This window comes from Globicephala melas, chromosome X (genome assembly GCF_963455315.2).
Source record: "Globicephala melas chromosome X, mGloMel1.2, whole genome shotgun sequence".
NCBI lineage: Eukaryota > Metazoa > Chordata > Mammalia > Artiodactyla > Delphinidae > Globicephala > Globicephala melas.
Window position 1 is genome coordinate 33883977 of NC_083335.1, and position 19047 is coordinate 33903023.

General features: G+C 41.1%; 1 protein-coding gene across 10 annotated transcripts in view; it reads right to left on the reverse strand.

Moving 5' to 3' along the window:
* Positions 1–19047, reverse strand: part of PAK3 (p21 (RAC1) activated kinase 3) — a 277882-nt gene that overhangs the window by 11237 nt on the left and 247598 nt on the right. For all 10 annotated transcript variants that reach the window (XM_060293075.1, XM_060293076.1, XM_060293078.1 and 7 more), the window contains 5 exons: positions 12430–12478; positions 12004–12116; positions 10111–10228; positions 8595–8694; positions 7894–8090 (listed from right to left, as the gene is read on the reverse strand). In XM_060293075.1, the coding sequence (XP_060149058.1) occupies positions 7894–8090; positions 8595–8694; positions 10111–10228; positions 12004–12116; positions 12430–12478 (577 nt within the window). The remainder of the gene's footprint in view (positions 1–7893; positions 8091–8594; positions 8695–10110; positions 10229–12003; positions 12117–12429; positions 12479–19047) is intronic.

Below are 19047 nucleotides of genomic sequence, written 5' to 3' on the forward strand. Positions count from 1 at the left end.
CCACGTGCCACAACTACTGAGCCTGTGCTCTAGAGCCCGTGAGACACAACTACTGAAGCCCGCGAGCCACAACTACTGAGCCCACGTGCTACAACTACTGAAGCTCATGCGCCTAGAGCCCGTGTTCTGCAACAAGAGAAGCCACAACAATGAGAAGCCCGTGCACCGCAACGAAGAGCAGCCCCTGCTGGCTGCAACTAGAGAAAGCCCGCGCACAGCAAAGCAGACCCAACACGGCCAAAAAATAAATAAATTTATTTTTTAAAAAACAAAAAAAAACTGGCCACTGCCAGAAAATAAAGACCAGATGAGTCTGATAATGTACATGCTCATTCTAATCTCTCGGGATTAATAGTGCTTGTCAGGAAACGTGGAGCAGGCTACGTGTGCTCAGGAAGCCACCCTGGGCAGCCTAAGCAACACCCAAGGTTGAGAACCACAGCGGGTTTGGAAGTGGGGGAGGGGTGGGCAGAGAGATGGAAAAGCAGGAAAGCAAAATGGAGCAGGAGGTAGAGGGGAAAAAAAGCTGTAAGAAGCAGAGGGAGCAGGAAAATACAGGACAAGGACTGGGGCCAAAGTACCATGGGGAGAGAAGGTGGTCAGTGGAGTGAAGAGGAAGAGAAATGAAGATAAAGGCTCAACAAATCAGGAAGGTCAAGGGGACCCGATCCTAGCATCCATTCTGCTACTGCCCCATTTCTCCGGTCCTTCTCACATAAAACTTCTCAAAACATCATCTATATTTGGTATGTTGACCTCCTCACCTCCCATTTTCTCTTCAACCCACACCTAGTTTCTAGTTCCAAGATACCGTTTACCGTAATACGTTTGTTCCTATCCCACTTCAGAATATTGGAGCAGGAAGGGGCTAAGTCCCTGATTCTCTGGAGCTTTTCCAAATTACCATATTAGGATCAAAGTCCAGCTGGACTGTGATATGATCTGTGAAACATACATTACTGCTCACATCCATTGGTTTCAACTTCTGTTTTATATGCAGTTCATCAGCTGAACAGCTCTGTATACCGTAACATGCTATTCTTCCCGATATACCACAGAGTGTGGATCATGGGTCCCCGTGACAGCTTTATCACTCTTTTGCTCTTCCCTGGCTTCTCCCCAAGATTCCTGTCAGAGTGGGCTTGCCCAGTCCCACATGCAGCGTGCTCTGCATCATGATCAAGTGTCTTTCTTGGTAGGGAAAGGGGGATTTTTCCACTCTATGGAATACAGACTTAGTCACGAGATGATGACAGAGATGTATCCGAGCAGCTTTCCGAAGGTCACAACTCTGGAAGCACTCCTACAGACGACGCGTACTCAAACCCTGGCCCTTCTGGCACTCAGGGAAGGCTGTAGCCTACCTACAGCCTAAGAATACAGAATCAGAGTAAGAGACCCAGGAGTTTCCCCTTTTATTTAATTAAATTTCATGTGGAAGCTCGATACAGAAAACAAGTTAAAGAGGAACTATTCTGGTGGACTCAAGAGACACATGACTTCCCCCCTGGGCCCCAAGGATCTCCATGGAATTCTAGGAGCCCATGGAATTCGTAGAGTCCATTGGTAACCAATAATCTTGTCGAATTCCACTTGTTTGAAATGATAAGGAAATGGAGGCCCAGCAAGAAGTAATCTATACAAGGTCAGGGGGCTCCTGACTGGCAGACCTGGGAATAGAATTCACTCTTTGACTCACATGATGCGTACCGTTGGCTGAGGCACTAGATAGTTCCTTGTCTGGTCCCGTCACATTCACTGGCCACACAGAGATGAAAAGTGCTGATGGATTTTGCCATCTAAGTAGTGGGGCAATGCTTTAAAAAAGAAGGAAGGGGACTTCCCTGGTGGCGCAGTGGTTAAGAATCCGCCTGTCAATGCAGAGGACACGGGTTCAAGTCCTGGTCCAGGAAGATCCCGCATGCCATGGAGCAACTAAGCCCGTGTGCCACAACTACTGAGCCTGTGCTCTAGAGCCGGCGAGCCACAACTACTGAGCCCGTGTGCTGCAACTACTGAAGCCCACAGGTCTAGAGTCCGTGCTCTGCAACAAGAGAAGCCACCGCAGTGAGAAGCCCACACACCGCAATGAAGAGTAGCCTGTGGAACATGTCATTTAAAATATATTGTAAAGACTCAGTTTTAATAAAAAGTTTAATATGGAAAAAAAGAGTAGCCCCCGCTTGCTGCAACTAGAGAAAGCTTGCACTCAGCAATGAAGACCCGATGCAGCCAAAAAATAAATAATGAAAGAAATCTATAAAAAAAGAAAAAACAAAAAAGAAGGAAGGAGGAAGGAGGAAAGCAAAGAAAAGAAAAGAAAAAGAAAGGAAGGAAGGAAGAAAGAGGGAGGAAGAGAGGTTGAGAGGGACGAAGGAAGGAAGGGAGGAAGGGAGGTGGGGAAGGAGGGAGAGAGGAAGAAAGTTACAGCAAAAAGGTCAGCCTGTTTTTGGTGATACTGTTAGGATGTTGGCTCTTGCAGCTACAGAGCTAAGACTGCCTTAATCAAGTTAACTTTCTCTGCTGAGAGGCTTATACAAGACACCTCAGAGTATCCTTTTATCAGAATGCAAAGGGTCTTCTAAAGTGATGTTGCAACCAGGTTGAAAAAGGCATATTTCAAAATGATGACAAAGGTCAGAAATTATCTTAATTATCGAGCTAACCCTAATTTTCTTGGTGAAGTCATTTTTCACTGGCAAAAACACAGATTTAAAAAGCCATAGGATAAACATGTGAGTGGGCATTTGAGGGGCCAAATGTCCATCATCACACTGTGTGATCTGTCCATTTAGAATGAACTTTGATTTCAACGGATTTAACTACTTAGTTATAGGTCTGGTACCTATTAGGGCAACGGGCATATGCACCCTTGGCTTATTCCCAAGCCGTGCTTTAAGGACACTGAGGAGTGATAAGATAATAAACAGTAGGATAAGGGAATATCAGTCATGGCCAACAGCAGGTCCCTGGTCACCACATTTGTCATCTTTCTTTGCCTCCTCTTTGCCTGGTCAGAGTCTCAGATTTTCGTTTGCTGTGGAATCAATTTCTCCTTTGGCTGTCTTCTGGGTCATAACTCACCAGTTTGAACTGTCTGCTTCTGAAGTACAATCTAAATGAGACTTGCAGCTTTCCTATGGCTAGGTCCCATTTTCCTATGCTAAATTCCTGACAACCGATGATTCTTAAGAGCTGTCTATCTTTTGACAGGCAATATTTTTTTCTGATTAAAAAGAAACCCTGTTACTGTTCTATAATTATTTTAGTTGCAGTTATCCCAACTCACCCCTCCTTTCAGGCATAGGTTTGCCCTCAAAGTAGAAGTGTCAACAAACCATCAATAAACCTTGCTGCTCCATAGTGGCTTACGGAAAAAGAAGGGAATGCTCCCAGCTCTTCCTGAAATACATTCAAAACAATATTGACTGAGTGCTAGCAAAGTATGCTTGCTTCTCTGGCGCTCAGGAAGTTTATGTCTGACTTTAATTCCAAATGAGCACCCGCCATCAAACCCAGACATTCCGATCCACAACACAGGTTCCAGCACTTTGGCCCTTAGCTGCTGCTTTTTAGTTGCTAGAGATGCTCTTCTTCTGCTTAACTCTCTTCTCTAGACATACAAGCTAACCAGAATTTCCCAGGTTCTATAATAAAAAAGAAGAAACTAACGTGTGTAGTGCTTCAAGCGTGGGGATAGGGGGAGTAGGGAGCCTCTTGTAGACAACAGGTCTGAATTTACACTTCTGCCCTCCCTTCTCTCTGGCCATACAGTTTAGGCACTCCTAATCACGAGTAGCCAGACTGAAGGCTTTCTTATCACCAATATGTGTTATGTACACAACAGCTAGCACATTGTCATGATGGACTCCGTTTGCAGGAGAAGCGAAATTGAAAAAGAAAATGGGCATATTATAGAGGTATATACCGAACTAATGTCATTTCTTTTTTGACAGCGTTGCTGGAATGGTAAATCAAAGAATGCCAGGGTGTGTCAGGATTTCAACAAAGTGACCCATGATACTTTTTTTAGATGGAAAGGAGAAATGTAGGCAGAATGATAGCATGCTCTTTTCTGGTTGAGCAAGCATGCTCAAAGAGGGCTGATGAAGAACTGTTTTTCAATATAGACGGGGTTCTACAAAGGGCTTGCCACAGAGCTTTGTATCTGCTCTAGGCCTCGGTGTGGGAACTTGACGTCGTTTGTTCTTGAAGCTCCACAGATGATTCCAACGTGTAACCAAGGAGGAGAACCGCTAGTACAGGATAGGCGGTTCACATACTATCCTCAATACTATTTTAAGCCTTCAGATAATCTCTTCCTGATACCGATAACTGTCTTCCAAAGATCCCGTGTTTGATACGGTTTCACAGATGCTTAAAGCAAGGGTAGAAAGAGAACACTCAAAGTTCATCTCAACTAGGATAAAGGTCTGGAAAATTACACAGAAAAAGGGCTTCATCCACAGGGTCCAGGAGGGACCTCAACTGGATGTCACTGAGACGTTTCACAAACACCAGAATCCCTCAAAAGCCATTGACAAGAACAGCCCCATTATGTGGAATGCAAAGTTAAAAAGAGGCACTCTCTCAGTGCTGAGGAATAAAAACAACAACAAACCAAAGATTTGTTTTATGGAAATGATTGTGCCTCCTTATTTAGAATCAGGTCATTATAATCACAGGTTTATAAAAAGATAACTTCAAATTAACACAAAAGTTGGGGAGATGAGCAGTGTACCAACGTTTGATTTGCATATCCACAGGGAAAGTTCGATTTTAACTCCAGTCACTTTGGCAAACAAAAAGAACAAGGCACTTTATTATTGGAGGCGTCACTAAAAATGTCCGTGGGTCACAGAACGAGGCATCCAAGGCCAATTAACGTTGAGTGCAAAGACTTCAGGCAGTGAGGAACTTGTCTCTTCTCTGTCTCTGGAAGGGTATCAACCTCATAACATCGGCACAGTTAATAACTCTCTGACCTTTAAAAGGCATTTTATGAGCAAATTAGGTCAATTAGTACAGAGCAATTTACATTAAAAAAAATCCCAACCGCTTTATAACTGGGGGGAGGGGGGAGTCGCTAATTCCTTGCATCAGTGGTATGTTAACAGGCAATATTTCTAGAGGGTTTGCTCAGTTCCAATGGACGCAACAAAGACACAAAAAAAGCCACAGTGAAATGCAAACAGCCTTCGAATGTACAGCCCCAGATTTTACCTTTAACCTCTGCTGCTCAGTGTTACCTGTTCATGGTCATTTATACTAAACTGTGGAGGACTCTCCACTGCTCGAAGGGATGTGAGCATAGTCAGTGTGGAAGGGAAGTTCTTGGGGGAAGTGGGGAATCCGATCTCCCTTCATGAATGGGTAAAAAGTATTCGAAGGATCCTTTCTCACTTTTCTATTGATATATAAATCCCCTCCCCCATTCTCCTTACAATGAGCTACATACTGTGCTAGGTGTTTACATGCATTATTTCATTTAATTTTCACACTAACTCTGCAGGAGAGATATTGTCCCCATTTTACACACAGGAAACAGGCTTATAAAGGTTTTGAATGACTTGCTGAAGGTCACAGAGATGGCAGGTTGTGGAGCCGAGACCCACCCAGTTTTGCCTGACTCTGTGGGCCAAATGCTTTTCATATCAACATGCTAGCCTTCACTCTACCACTCTGTCTCCCTTCCACTTCCTTCCTTTTTTTCCTCCTCAAAGCCCAAAGAGGTGGATGAGTGGTGGTCTTGGAAGGATTTTAAAGAAAGAAGGGCTAAGCCAGTTCTCTTTTATACCTCTCCCAAAGTTCTGCGATTTTCAATTTCCCCACACATGGCCTGGTCACCAGGATCCAAGAAAACACAGGCTTCCAACAGGGTCATGGTATATCTTTTTCTGTCCAATCTCTCCAGGGTTTCAGTGACTACATTTTTCAAATTCCAAATCAGGGCATATAGCCGGGAACACTGGCTTTTATTTAAGAGAACGTGAGGACAACATATCTAAAATCAAAACTTAAAAGGTCCTTGTGGCGCCTGGCAGACAGATAGAGGGCCGGCACCATACGGACTTGGTGACTGAGTCATTGGAGGTGGATCACACGTGGAGAGGAAATCTTTGTCAGTGGAATTCAACCGGGTGGTCTTTCTGACGAATCTTTGTGTTACAGCCTTAATGTAGGCTTCCTGAACCTGGTGGCTTGTTAATCTACAAATACTTATTTAGGTACAAGGCTGTGGATCCTAAGAGACAAGCTGTTAATTATTAGCTCTAATCCTAGGCTAGAAGATGCCCATAAAGATTAAAACTTGTTTCCTTTTTTCTAACGGTCAACAGCCTAGCTGAAGAGCGATCAACTGTAATTGGGGAACGAAGAAGGTAATAAATGCATTACTGAGACCACTTGCTTTACAGAGCCATTGATTTAATCCTTAAATTTTGCAGGTTGTAAATTACTCATTAGAAGGCAGAAAGCAAAATAGCCATAATCCGTTTAGTGCCTCCAAACTCCAAAGACTTAGAGGAGGAAATCCATGGAAACAAGAGACCTGATGTGTTCTTTCACTGCTACTTCTTAATGGGCAAAGGTGGTTAAACAATAAGGACAAGCCCATGTAATTACCCTGATGCGCTGGTCCATAGGTCAGGGGTGGGCTTGATTCAATTCACGGAGGGCTGACCCACAAATGGTGGGAAAATGCCCCTTCTTTTTCCACTCAGCCGCATCGTACCTCCAGATTGTTTCATGAGACCAGAGCAATAGCCCATAGCATTCATTAGGGCATTCACTCCTATCTGTTATTTTCTAATCAGTGCCGGGACTAGGACAAGAGGCCAAGTACCAGAGAGAAATTAGAAGGGGGCGAAGAGGAGGCTGTCCCCGTCTCCATACATGGGGAATGCAGCTCCCAATTACAAAACGTTCAACTGCAAAATAACTAGATAATTAGTCTGTAGGTTTCTTTACATGTACAGAAAGCCACATATATTTGGCTTGAATATGAATCTTATAAGCTTAACGTGTAAACACTTAACCATTTACTAATGGTTTTTGTATATACTAAGGGTAAAATTCAATTTTGGACGCTTAGTGGTAATGAAGCAAACAGTATGCAGGATGCCTTCGGCACTGGCGCTCTGCACGGGTTTTGAGATCAGAATTTGAATCAGTGCATATTTCCTTTTCTCAATAGTGTGATGCCCTTTATATATTGGGTATATAACATAGCTTCTGGCTCACCTTTAGGCTTTATTCAACAAAACAGCTACTGGCTCCCTTCTGTACTGAGCAACCTCTGATTCTGCAGTAGCAAACTGAGTTACCCAACACAAACGATTTCCATTCATTTTCTACTTGACAGTCTAATAAAGTTTGTGATGTCACCAGGCTGTGTCTATCTTGTGTTCCATTCACTACCCACCACGCTGCTGTTGCTCAATAAATCATTACTGATAATGAAACAAAATCTAATTTAAAACATTATAGCTGGTCTGGAAATGTGTTTATTTACTTTGTTAAAGTAATTATAAAGTAAGTGTTTCCTAGATAGATCATTTAACCATGGCGTGTGATAAAAATACTGTTTTCTTCCCACATCTTGCTTTAAAAAAAAAAAGCTACATTTTTTTTAACAGCAGAAAGCTATACTAAAGAATTTTAAAGACCCCTGGCATTAGAAATAGCGATATCGAAGCATTTGAAATAACTGTTGAGACATCTTAAGAGAAACAGGAAATAACTCCTAGTAATTTTGAAAATTATAACTTGAAGCTTCTAGGTCACTCGTCCCATGAAAGACCCCATTCTGGCCACTTTTAGTGGAGACAAGAAATGACATTTGGCTTTTTCCCTTTCCTGGGGATGAAGTACTTGAGTTTTCTTTCGACTTACCCTGAGTGGATTTTCATTAAGGTAAGGGGGTTCACCTTCTACCATTTCAATCGCCATAATCCCCAGAGACCAGATATCAACTTTGGGACCATAAGCTTTTCGAGTCACCACCTCAGGTGCCATCCAATAGGGAGTTCCCACCATAGTGCTTCGTTTACTCTGCTCAGGGGTGATCTGGGCACAGAACCCAAAATCAGCTGCAGAGAAGAAAAGTCAGTTAAAATCAGCTCAAATTATTTTTCTTTTACAAGAGGTCACTTTCAGATATGGCCATACTTTCCTTTAGTTAGACTTTGAGCTGCTACAACTGCCTGGCTCATATCCTTCTGTTACCTGACCTCTCAGCTGGTCCAGATTTCAAACGGGTCTGAAATAACCGACTGATGTGATGTCATTTTTACTAGACCTCAATCTGGTTCCCTCCCCACACTGCTCCCTCTAACTTACGGAATCTTTTCGTTTTCTAATTAGGTATTTGTCATCCAGCAGATGGAAGCCATTAGAAATTCTGAACTATCGAACCCCCTAAATCTGGTCACGATCTACAGGAACACAACATTAGAAAAATTCTTTACCTCAAACTGGGCTCTAAATGCCTTCAAACCCGTCACTTTTAATAGCCCTTTTCTTCTCAAGATAGACAGTAAAAGAGCAGAAATCCCCTGACACTCTCTCAAATGCATCTGAACCGTAATACCTACTCAATTTAACAGAGCCATCCATCCCAAGGAGAATATTGTCACTCTTTATGTCTCTGTGGATCACTTGGTTTGAGTGCAAGAAATCCAAAGCTTGGAGGCACTATTGAATCAGGAAAAAAAAGTTCTAATTATATCACAACAATTTGTTTAGATGTGCTTCATTTCTAGATAAATTTCGGGCAAGGGCATAATTTTATGTTGTTGGGTGAAATAAATTACTAAAGGTTTTCAATGCCATTTTGACATCATGTTACCATTTACATCAGTGATGCAACTTAGCGTTATACATGTGAGAGCTCCCGACTCAGACTTGGACATGAAGAGTGATGGTGTGATAAGTAGCACTAAATCATTAATACAGCCACAGGAACCAATGACTATAATCATACTTTGACTTACTTATCTGGAGGATGTGGATTCAGCTCGGTCGTTTACAGATACAGTAAGCATCTGCATCTGTGGTGTGATTTCATGTAGTAGGTCTGGAGTGGAACCCTGGAATCTGCATTTAAAACAAGTGCCCCAAGCTATTTCTGATGGACCGACCGTCAGGTTTGGGAACCACTTCTAGGCTCTGAAGTAACTATAGGTACTTGTTTGGAAATGGCTTTGCATTGTAATACTAAAAGATGGAAACCACAGGCTAAAGGTTGAAGAATCCCCTGAATATTTTAAGTTTGATTAATTGCATGAATAGGAAATATATGTGTTTGGTGGATATGTGTGCATACTGGGAAGGGGGAAATTTAAGTGAACAATTTAAAATAAAAAAACAACAAAAGACCAGCTGGAAGTATTTGGTTTTGTTTTACTATCATTGATTTTCAAGTTTCAGTGGGTCAGAGTTCCTCCCTGTGTCTATAGAAAACCTCAACGAATGGGGTAGAGGGTAACACCCAAGATGAGACTCCAATGAGGAGTGTTTTTTTTTAATATTGAAAAAATGAATATAATAAAATATCCTTCGTTTAGCTTGAAACTAGGGATATGCCACTGTTATTGGAAAAGAGGCAGACACTCAGACTCACTGGAGGGCTCCACGGGAGGTGAAGATTGTACTGTGAAAGCAACTACTTTCTGGACTGAGGGAGGACCTTGTTTAAACTGTCTTCTAGAAAAGGATTGGATTATAATGTGGTCTATGTTATACATGGATTACATTGCACGTGCAAGGCAAAATAACTGTCATGTAAAAATTCCCCCCAGTCAGAAAGAAGTTCCATGCCAACGTTACTGTTTTCCATATTCACCCAGACTCCAGCATGCAGGCTTAGATATGGTACCTCGTGAATGGCATAATAGAACTCAAAAAGATCCACAGCAAAGCAGCTAAAATAAACAAAGGGGCTGGGGAGGGAGGGTTAGGATTTAAATTGGAGTTAGGATCTTCAATTGTTTTTTAGTACAAAAGATGTACTATTGCTACTTTGACGTTACAAACATTCTGAATAATCAAAGATAAAAAACTGTCAATCTTGGTGTTCTCATCAACCAGAGAAATGTTCTATTTTCTTACCTCTCTGCAGACGGCTGCTATCTGTCCTTCATCCATACAGGTCTCTGTGACCACATCAGTCAAAGAGCCACCAGCCAAGTACTCCATGACTACCCATAGTTCATCACCCACTAAGTAGCTACAACGAGAGAAGAAAAAGACGTTGACTCAGGCCTAAGGAAGTGGAGACCCTTCTATATTTCCATTAAGAAGGGAACGTGCAGTTAGTCTCTGCTTTCGGGCACATTACATAACAAGAGGAAAATATCAATAATGCGTATGAGACACTTCCTTAACATTAGAAGAGAATATGCATGGAAATCAAAGGATCATCAGATAAAAGTGCACCATGGAAGGAAGGAAAAGAGCAAGGAGGCCTCTGGTGACTGACTACTGTCAATCCTTCCATTGTAAAAAGCTAGTTTCAATGAACAGGATCAGTGAATAGCCCTTTTGGATAACTCAAGCCACAGTGTTGATTTCTTGGACTGAACTGACCCATGGCATACAGTTTTACAGGATAATTTATTCAGATCTCAGCATTATTTTTGATTCTACTCAATTAATTACAGAAATCTTTTCAGGTAGTGGCTGAATCAAAGAGAATCAAAGAGACTCATGTTGGCAATGGATTTACTGGGCTGAGGTCTCTGTTCTGATAGAAGTCAGTTATGACATGCCCGTTATCTTTAAGTAGTTATTGAGGGACACAGCCCAAGTGATCAAATATGGAGAGGCAGGTCACCAGAGCAATGTGGGCAAATTCAAACCCCTGGGATCATCTGAAGGCACTTTAGCAGTATGATCAGGTCTCTCTCTTCCCCTGCTCAGCAAGAGAGAGAAATTACAGTGAATGGAATGACCCTGACAATTCTACCCTGCCCCCAGCTTAACGTCAGTATGAAGCAAGCCTTTCTGTTCAGTGGTGCTCAAACTGCAGTGCCCGTAAGATTCACCTGGGAAGTTTGTTCAAAAGGAAATTTCTCATTAAAATTCTCATTTCATAAAAATGAAATATCTCATTAGTGATGGAGAACAGCCTAGCAATCTGCATTTTTTAGAAATGCGGTTTTTACAAAATTACAAAAGTAGAGTGAAGTCACTCTGCTGCAGATGGTCCCTAAATGACACTTTATGAAACCCTGATTTCGACTATAAAACCTGACCCTCCTTCGTTTTGCCCCCCTTTTGCCTCCTTCTGTACCACTCACTGGTCTACTTGGCACAAAACACAGAACGCAAGATCTTAAACTCACTGAGGTTGTAGACCTGGTCTTGTTTCCTTTGTATCCCCTCAGAGTACACAGCACAGTGGTGCTAAACAAACACTTATTGAAACTGAATGAGACAGATGTTAAACCACAACTAAAGAGTTAGTGCTGTCTTTAAATGCCTATTAATAACCCACTGCTAATACCACTGATGAAAGAGACATTAATTACCCGGTCTAGGAAAAAGGTTTGAGATTAAAGTCTCAATTCCCTAGACCTCACTGTCAATTCATCACAAAACACCCATGAAAGCAGGGCCATTGTAGTCTGCCTCCTTTACTTAGATAGCCAGAGACTGCACTGACTCCAAACAAACACTTGATGAAACGTTTCAAACACCACAGCTCTCTCCTATATGCAATAGCCTACTTCCTGGCAATAGGGGGTCACAATCCTCAAAAGGAAATTACACAAACTGCTCATGTTTAGAAGCAAGACCATAAAATGTGTCTTCAAATGTTTAATGTGTGGACACAGATAACTGGGTGCAAGTTTAGCAATAGATCTGATACTCAATATTCTGTAGCATTTGAGAACTATTTGTAGAATGGATGCTAAATGAATAGATCCTAAATAAAAATAATTGGCCAAGAAAATGATATCCCATAAAGAAAACAAGTACATGATGAGAGAAAACACTTACCTATCTAAATAATTAACAATATTGGGGTTCTTATTTTCCCTCATGACCAGAATTTCATTAATAATTAATTCCTTTTTGGGTTGCTGTTGAAGGTTCATCTGCTTTATGGCCACCTGAATAATGATTAAAATGCAAGAATGAATTACCATCATCTGATTAAACACGAACAGCCATATTTTTTGGAAACAGTGTCAGGCATACAGATTCTTTATTTTACTAAGCTCTTCCTCGATGCCACAAACCCACGCTCCTTTTCTTTGGTCAATCATGAATTCGTCATTCACTTCAGATACTCTGGACGCCAGTGAAGTAAACATATGTCAACTCAGTGCTACCCGTTTTTTCAGGCACAGATGCCGTCGAAGAGGAATTATGATCAATATGAATAAAGGAAAGTAGAAGTCAGAATTGAATGTTAACACTTACCTCTTGTCCTGTGGCGATGTCTAGCGCTGTATAAACAGTACCTGATGCCCTGTGAAAGTGAAAAGGATCAAATGAACAAGCAATCAAAGTGTTATCAATATATTTGATTTGGAATTACATGTAATCATTTCCAGGAGAGGGAAATCAGAAAACTCAAGATGAAGGATGAAGTACAAAAGGAACAACCACTTTGTATAGTAATTGCTCCCCAAACTATCATGATGTATCTCTTTTGGTGGGCCAGGAGCTCCAGTCAGATTTCCTGTGTGCCACGGAACTAGGCAGTCATAAATTGAGCAAAATGGCCTTGTTCCTTTCAGGAAACTCCTGGAATATTTTGAACACTCCTTGGACGTTGCACAACCAACCCTGCAGTCCTTGATTAAATACCTTAGGAAAGATTATATCATCTTTTGCTTAGGCAACTGTAAATTAATCTTTGTTTTTAACATATGGACAGAGTGGCTTTTTTCATATATTTCTAATTCTTAAGAATATCTTTGTCTAACAAATGAATCACTCCCAGTACAGGTACTTACTGCACTTACCTGCACTGTAGCTATACAAAGCAATAACAATGTGGTTTTATTGTTGAGCCATTTTTTTCTTTTTGTTAAATTTCGCAACAGCTTCTATGCTTAGGTTTCACTCCAGCCCACTATTGTCTTAAAATCTATCATTCCTTAAGTCTTAGTAGTACTCATGCTTCTAGTCTAACTTCAGTTACGGGGTTCCCTTGCTTTGAAAATAGAAATTGTCTAGTAAAGCTGAATTCACAGTAACTTCCTGTGAAACACACATGCATTCTGAACCACCTCCCTACCCCATCCCCATGAAAAAGGAAAAGCCTAGTCAATTGCATTGAAACATTTGTGGCGAATAAAGGAATTAGGATAGAGATCAGTTCTATGATTCAGCAGGCATTGTAATGCTGCTACAGTTAAGATCTAAACTTTCTGGTAATTGCTGTTTCTCCTTTGCTTTCTATTTATCTCCCTTGCTGTTTTGTTTTCTGAGTCCAGGAGGTCTTTCCTTATGTCACCCATTTCCTTGTTATTCTTCTCCCTTCTCCCTGGATTGGCCAAACTACTTCTCACAGGCCTAGGAAGTTTACATTACCTGCTCCTAGGGAATAAAATGGGTGGCGTAGTAGAAGGAATATTTGATGGCTAACGGAGATCTGAGTTCTAATGTTTGCCCTAATATCAACAAGCTATATGATCTTGAGGTAGTCACTTCCCCTTTCTGGGTTTCAGTCCCCTCACTTGGAATATAGTGATCACAGTAACAGTAAACGTTGTGTTGAGCGTGTTGTGCGTGTCAGGTACTACACTAAGAACTTAATCTTATGCAATCCTTACCATGTTTCTGTAAGGCAAATGCTTTTACCCCCATGTTACACATGAGGAACCTGAGGCTCAAAGAGGTTAAGTAATCTGCCCAAGGTTATATAGTTTAAATCCAAGTCCAGCTGACTCTCTGACCTATAAAATACAGGAAAGGGGCTACTTCATTTGCAAGGTTCTTTTATTCCACGGTCTAGAATCTAAGAACTCTACTGTCCTCCTCACTCGGTGTGGGTATTTAAATATCTATTGGAATGAGAGTGAAAAATCATACTTAATTAACAGATGCTACCTAAATTTGGTAATTTCAGACATTCCTTAGGATTGAGGCTTATATTAAACAAATCAGTCTCAATTTTATGTTTGAGATTCTGGGTTCAGAGCACATATTTGGTGCTCAAGAAGTATTTGTTCAATGAACAAACTAATAAAAGTCTTTGCAAGCAAACATGTAATTGAAATAAAACCGTTCCTTTCTGTGAAGGAAACATTTCTTCTACTTAAATCTACAGATAAGCTATCAGACATTCCTGATTTCAGAGGCCAGTTTGTGATTTGTCCTTCTGAATTTAGAATTGCCTGGGTTCAGAGGAATAGATCACCTCAACCTGGTGTGTATTTCAGCTGCATAAGCCCTGAGCAACTACTTAAATCTATTTGCAGAATGATTCAAAAATGCCTTTAGTTGGTTTATTCCTATATCTGTAGCCAACTTGTACAATTCCTTCAGAGGCAAAAAAAATTGATGGCATCTGCAAAATGAGCACCTATCTCATTGGGCTACAGAGAATCGAAGGGCACAATCTATATAAGCATTTAGCCTTGTGCCCAGATCAGAGCTGATACTTAATAGGGTAACTGCTATTTAAAAAATTTTTTAATTTTATGTTGAAGTACAGTTGACTTACAATGTTCTGTGAGTTTCAGGCGTATAGCAAAGTGATTCAGTTATACATATAAATGTATCTATGCTTTTTCAGATTCTTTTCCCATATAGGTTATTCCAGAATATTGAGTAGAGTTCCCTGTGCTCTACAGTAGGTCCTTGTTGATGATCTATTTTATATACAGTAGTGTGTATATGTCAATCCCAAACTCCTAAAGGTGGGGGGGAGATGGCAATATTATCATTTGTCGCTGCCACTGCTGTTATTGGTTTCACAGTAAAGGATGACATTTACTGAGTCGTTAGCTGGCCCTTCCCAATCTCCCAGCCAAAATATCCTTGCTAGTGTCTGCCCCTATTTTCAAAAAGGACAAAGGCCAAAGCTGACCTATTTGAACACTTTTTGGAGCTCCTCCGTCCTTTTTCCCCCCGTTAGAAAAGTGGTTTTGCCTTTTTCTTTAAGTATGGAATGTCTTTATCAAATGAAGCCGCACGCAGAAACCCTCGATATAAAATGGGAGCTGTTCAAGTTAAAGCTAGGGAGGGAAGCTCTAAATTCCTGCCCAAGTGGCCTTCCCCTTATTCAACCCCTGTGCCCCCCACCCCAAGTCCATTTCCACTGGCCTAGGAGCTAAAATTGCGATTGACTTAGAGTACAAGGGGGATTAGTCTTTAGCATCTCCAGAGCTTTACCTTTCAAATCCTTGGTTTTTTACTCCCCACCTCCCTCAGCATTTCATTGTCTTAAAATTGTTAGAGTACTAACCCTGGAATCCCAATAGCCAGGGTCTTATGGCATTCTGTGGTATAGAATTGCCACAAATCCCCACTCCACAGGAGTTTAAAGACCCTGAAACTCTAGAACATAGGTTATTAACTCAAAAACGAGCTTTTCTCCTCACTTCCCCTTCCTCCACCTTATTGCATATATGCCCTTGTTGGGTGGGAACCATTTCCCCCTTCCCCCCAACTCTTGTTCCCAGTCTTATAATGGTGATATCCTCCCCTAGCCCACTTCGCACCGCCTATCCCCACACCAAACATGTTGTTAGGCATTTGGAATTCACTGCTCTGACCAATAAGTTATTGATTGGCCCAACTTCCAGCCTACGTAGAATCCTCAACACAAATGCACAAACTCAGGTACGAATCCACAGAGTAGAACTTAGTGTCAGCACTCCTAGCACTTCTCTGCACCCCAGTTCTGATGCCTGTCCATAGTTCAGCAATTTAAGATTCAACTGGTATAAATGTGAATCTCTCTCATTCTCTTATTCACCTACTAAAGCACTTTTTGGCCGCTGAGGGCTTAAGGAAGTAGGCTTCATCCCCATCTACTCAAACCTCCCTGGGTTCAAATCCTCCACCCAATTCCTAGTTGTGTGATCCTGGGTAAATAATTTAACCTCTCTGTGGCTCAGGATTAAAGGAGGATTAAATGTGTACAGTGTTTAAAACCAGTTCTGGCATATAGTAATTGCCTAACAAATAATAACAATAATAATACTTATCATTATTATTAGGTTAATTGCTACCTAATATATTCATTAAGTTCCCAAATTGCAATCTGTGGATCACTATAAATCTTTTTAAGTATCTGGCAGTTTCCAAGATATCTTGGTGTTTCAAATTCATAACAGAAATTTGATATTTACCTGAGATGAAGCTAATTAAAATATCACATATATTTCCTTTTAGCTAGAATTATATCAACTTGTGATTACAATATATATCTCATGCTGCTCAAATTCTTTAAGTAGCAGTTATATGGTTTTTGTTTTTTTGCTTAATAAAGTATGGGAAGTAAACTATAATAAAATACAGTTTAATAGTTATTATTATTCACAATGTGGAGTTCACAAAGACAAATAATTGAAGGAATCCTTGGTGGGGAAGTTGGGAAGTACTCTCCTTATAATAGGTGATGCACAGTAGTGTGTACTCCCAAAGAAACAGTCTTTGAGCCAACAAGATGCCACAGTAATTCCCAAAAGACAAGTTTTGCTACAGCTGGGGTATGTTGAAGTATCTCAATGGGTATCTTTATAAAATCTGTCAGTCACTTTAATAGAAAAAAGTCAGTATCATGCAGCACTTTAGGCAGTAAGGATGGCAGAAATCAAACAAAGATGGCAGTTAAAACGAATTCTCTGGTGTATTGGGGATGGTGTGCTAAAATGGTCAAGACTGTCAATTTGATTTTTATGCCATTTAATTACATTGACCCCTTTTATCCTTCACCGCGGGCTGCTCATTGCGGTGGCTTCTCTCATTGCAGAGCACGGGCTCTAGGCGCTCGGGCTTCAGCAGTTGTGGCACGTGGGCTCAGTAGTTGTGGTGCACGGGCCTAGTTGCTCTGCGGCATGTGGGATCTTCCTGGACCAGGGCTCGAACCCGTGTCCCCTGCATTGGCAGGTGGATGCTTAACCACTGCGCCACCAGGGAAGTCCTTCATTGTAGTTTTACTGAAGCCAAATTACTATAGGGAGAACATTTGTTTATGATGGGGATTTTGTTTATTCCAAACCTCAGTCCTTCAGATGGTATAAAGAAATCATGCCTTATCAGGACTCAAGAGAATATAGAGATCATCCAGTTTAATCTCCTCACTACAGATGGAAAATCTGAAGCACAGAGAGCTGGGGGGTACGCCCAAGAGGACACAGCTAGTAAGTAACAAAAACCTCCTAACTTTGAGCAAGAGATCTTTTGGTGAACCTAGGAATTCAAGTATGCAATTCAATTCAACCGTAGTTCAGTGAACTATGATTCAAGAATATTAAACCAACAGATTGCTCAACCGTTGGGCCTCATCAGCAATTACAGCGTGATGTATACTGCTGGCATCACATTACATGCTTTATCAACAGTTTCTCCCCGACCTGGCCAAGCACTTACTATTCAAATGGAAACACTGGCATCTAGCCTGAAGGGTCCAGAAAGAAACAAAACAATTCACTATTTCTCCCTTTTCCTCCCAAGACAAGTCAGTTTAATTATCAGTAATCTTCATCAGGTTTTGATGTTTCCTGCTCAGAGCCAATGTCAAGCCGTGATCATGAGTAGTTGCCAAAGCAGCTACATGGTAGGACTTATAATTTAGATAAATCACTCTGATTTCAGCATAGAAATATTGCTAGATTAGAGGAGGGGAAGAAGGGCAGGCCAGTGGGGCTAGGAAGAAGCTCATGGTCTGGGAGAAAAAGGAAAGGGCAACAGGACTAGAGGGCTCAACGGGGTCCGAGGAGAGCCTCATGGGAATAAGAGTGAGAGAGTCAGAAGGATAGGGCATTATTCAAGTTTAAGGTTTCCTAAGTATAAATCTGGTGCTAATGAGATCACAGTCAGGAATTTAATCCACATTTAGGTTGGTTATTTTTTACATCTACTTTGACTTCTACTGCTGCTGCTGCTAGAAAAGGTTGTATCATTTATTGAGCCTCACTTTCTGCCTTCTCTATGTAAATGCCATGAGCTCACTTAATGCTCACCCTATACAACCCTGTGAGGTCAATTCTATTATCTTCCTTTTACAGATGGGGAAAGTGGAACTGGGAAATGGTAAGTAGCTTGCCCAAGGTTACACAGTTAGAGTCAGCAGCTGAGCTCAAAAATCCATTGGTTTAATGTAAAATAGATAGCTAGTGGGAAGCAGCTGCATAGCACAGGGAGATCAGCTCCGTGCTTTGTGACCACCTAGAGGGGTGGGATAGGGAGGGTGGGAGGGAGATGCAAGAGGGAGGGGAAATGGGGATATATGTATACATATAGCTGATTCACTTTGTTATACAGCAGAAACTAACACACCAGTGTAAAGCAATTATACTCCAATAAAGATGTTAAAAAAATATACTAGTACAATTAGAAAATACAGGAGAACTTTTAAGTAATAAAATTAATAAATTTAAAAAAACCCAATATACTGTAAAAAAAAAAAAAGCATTGGTTCGACTCCACAGCCCATGCTCTTTTTATTTTCGTCTGCAGCTTTCACTGTTTTATTTATTTTTGTATTTTAAAAATTTTTTTAATTAAAAAAGTTTTATAAACATCTTTATTGGAGTATAATTGCTTTACAATGGTATGTTAGTTTCTGCTTTATAACAAAGTGAATCAGTTATACATATACATATGTTCCCATATCTCTTCCCTCTTGCGTCTCCCTCCCTCCCACCCTCCCTATCCCACCCCTCTAGCTGGTCACAAACCACGGAGTTGATCTCCCTGTGTTATGCGGCTGCTTCCCACTAGCTATCTATTTTACGTTTGGTAGTGTATATATGTCCATGCCACTCTCTCGCTTTGTCACAGCTTACCCTTCCCCCTCCCCATATCCTGAAGTCCATTCTCTAGTAGGTCTGTGTCTTTATTCGCATCTTGCCCCTA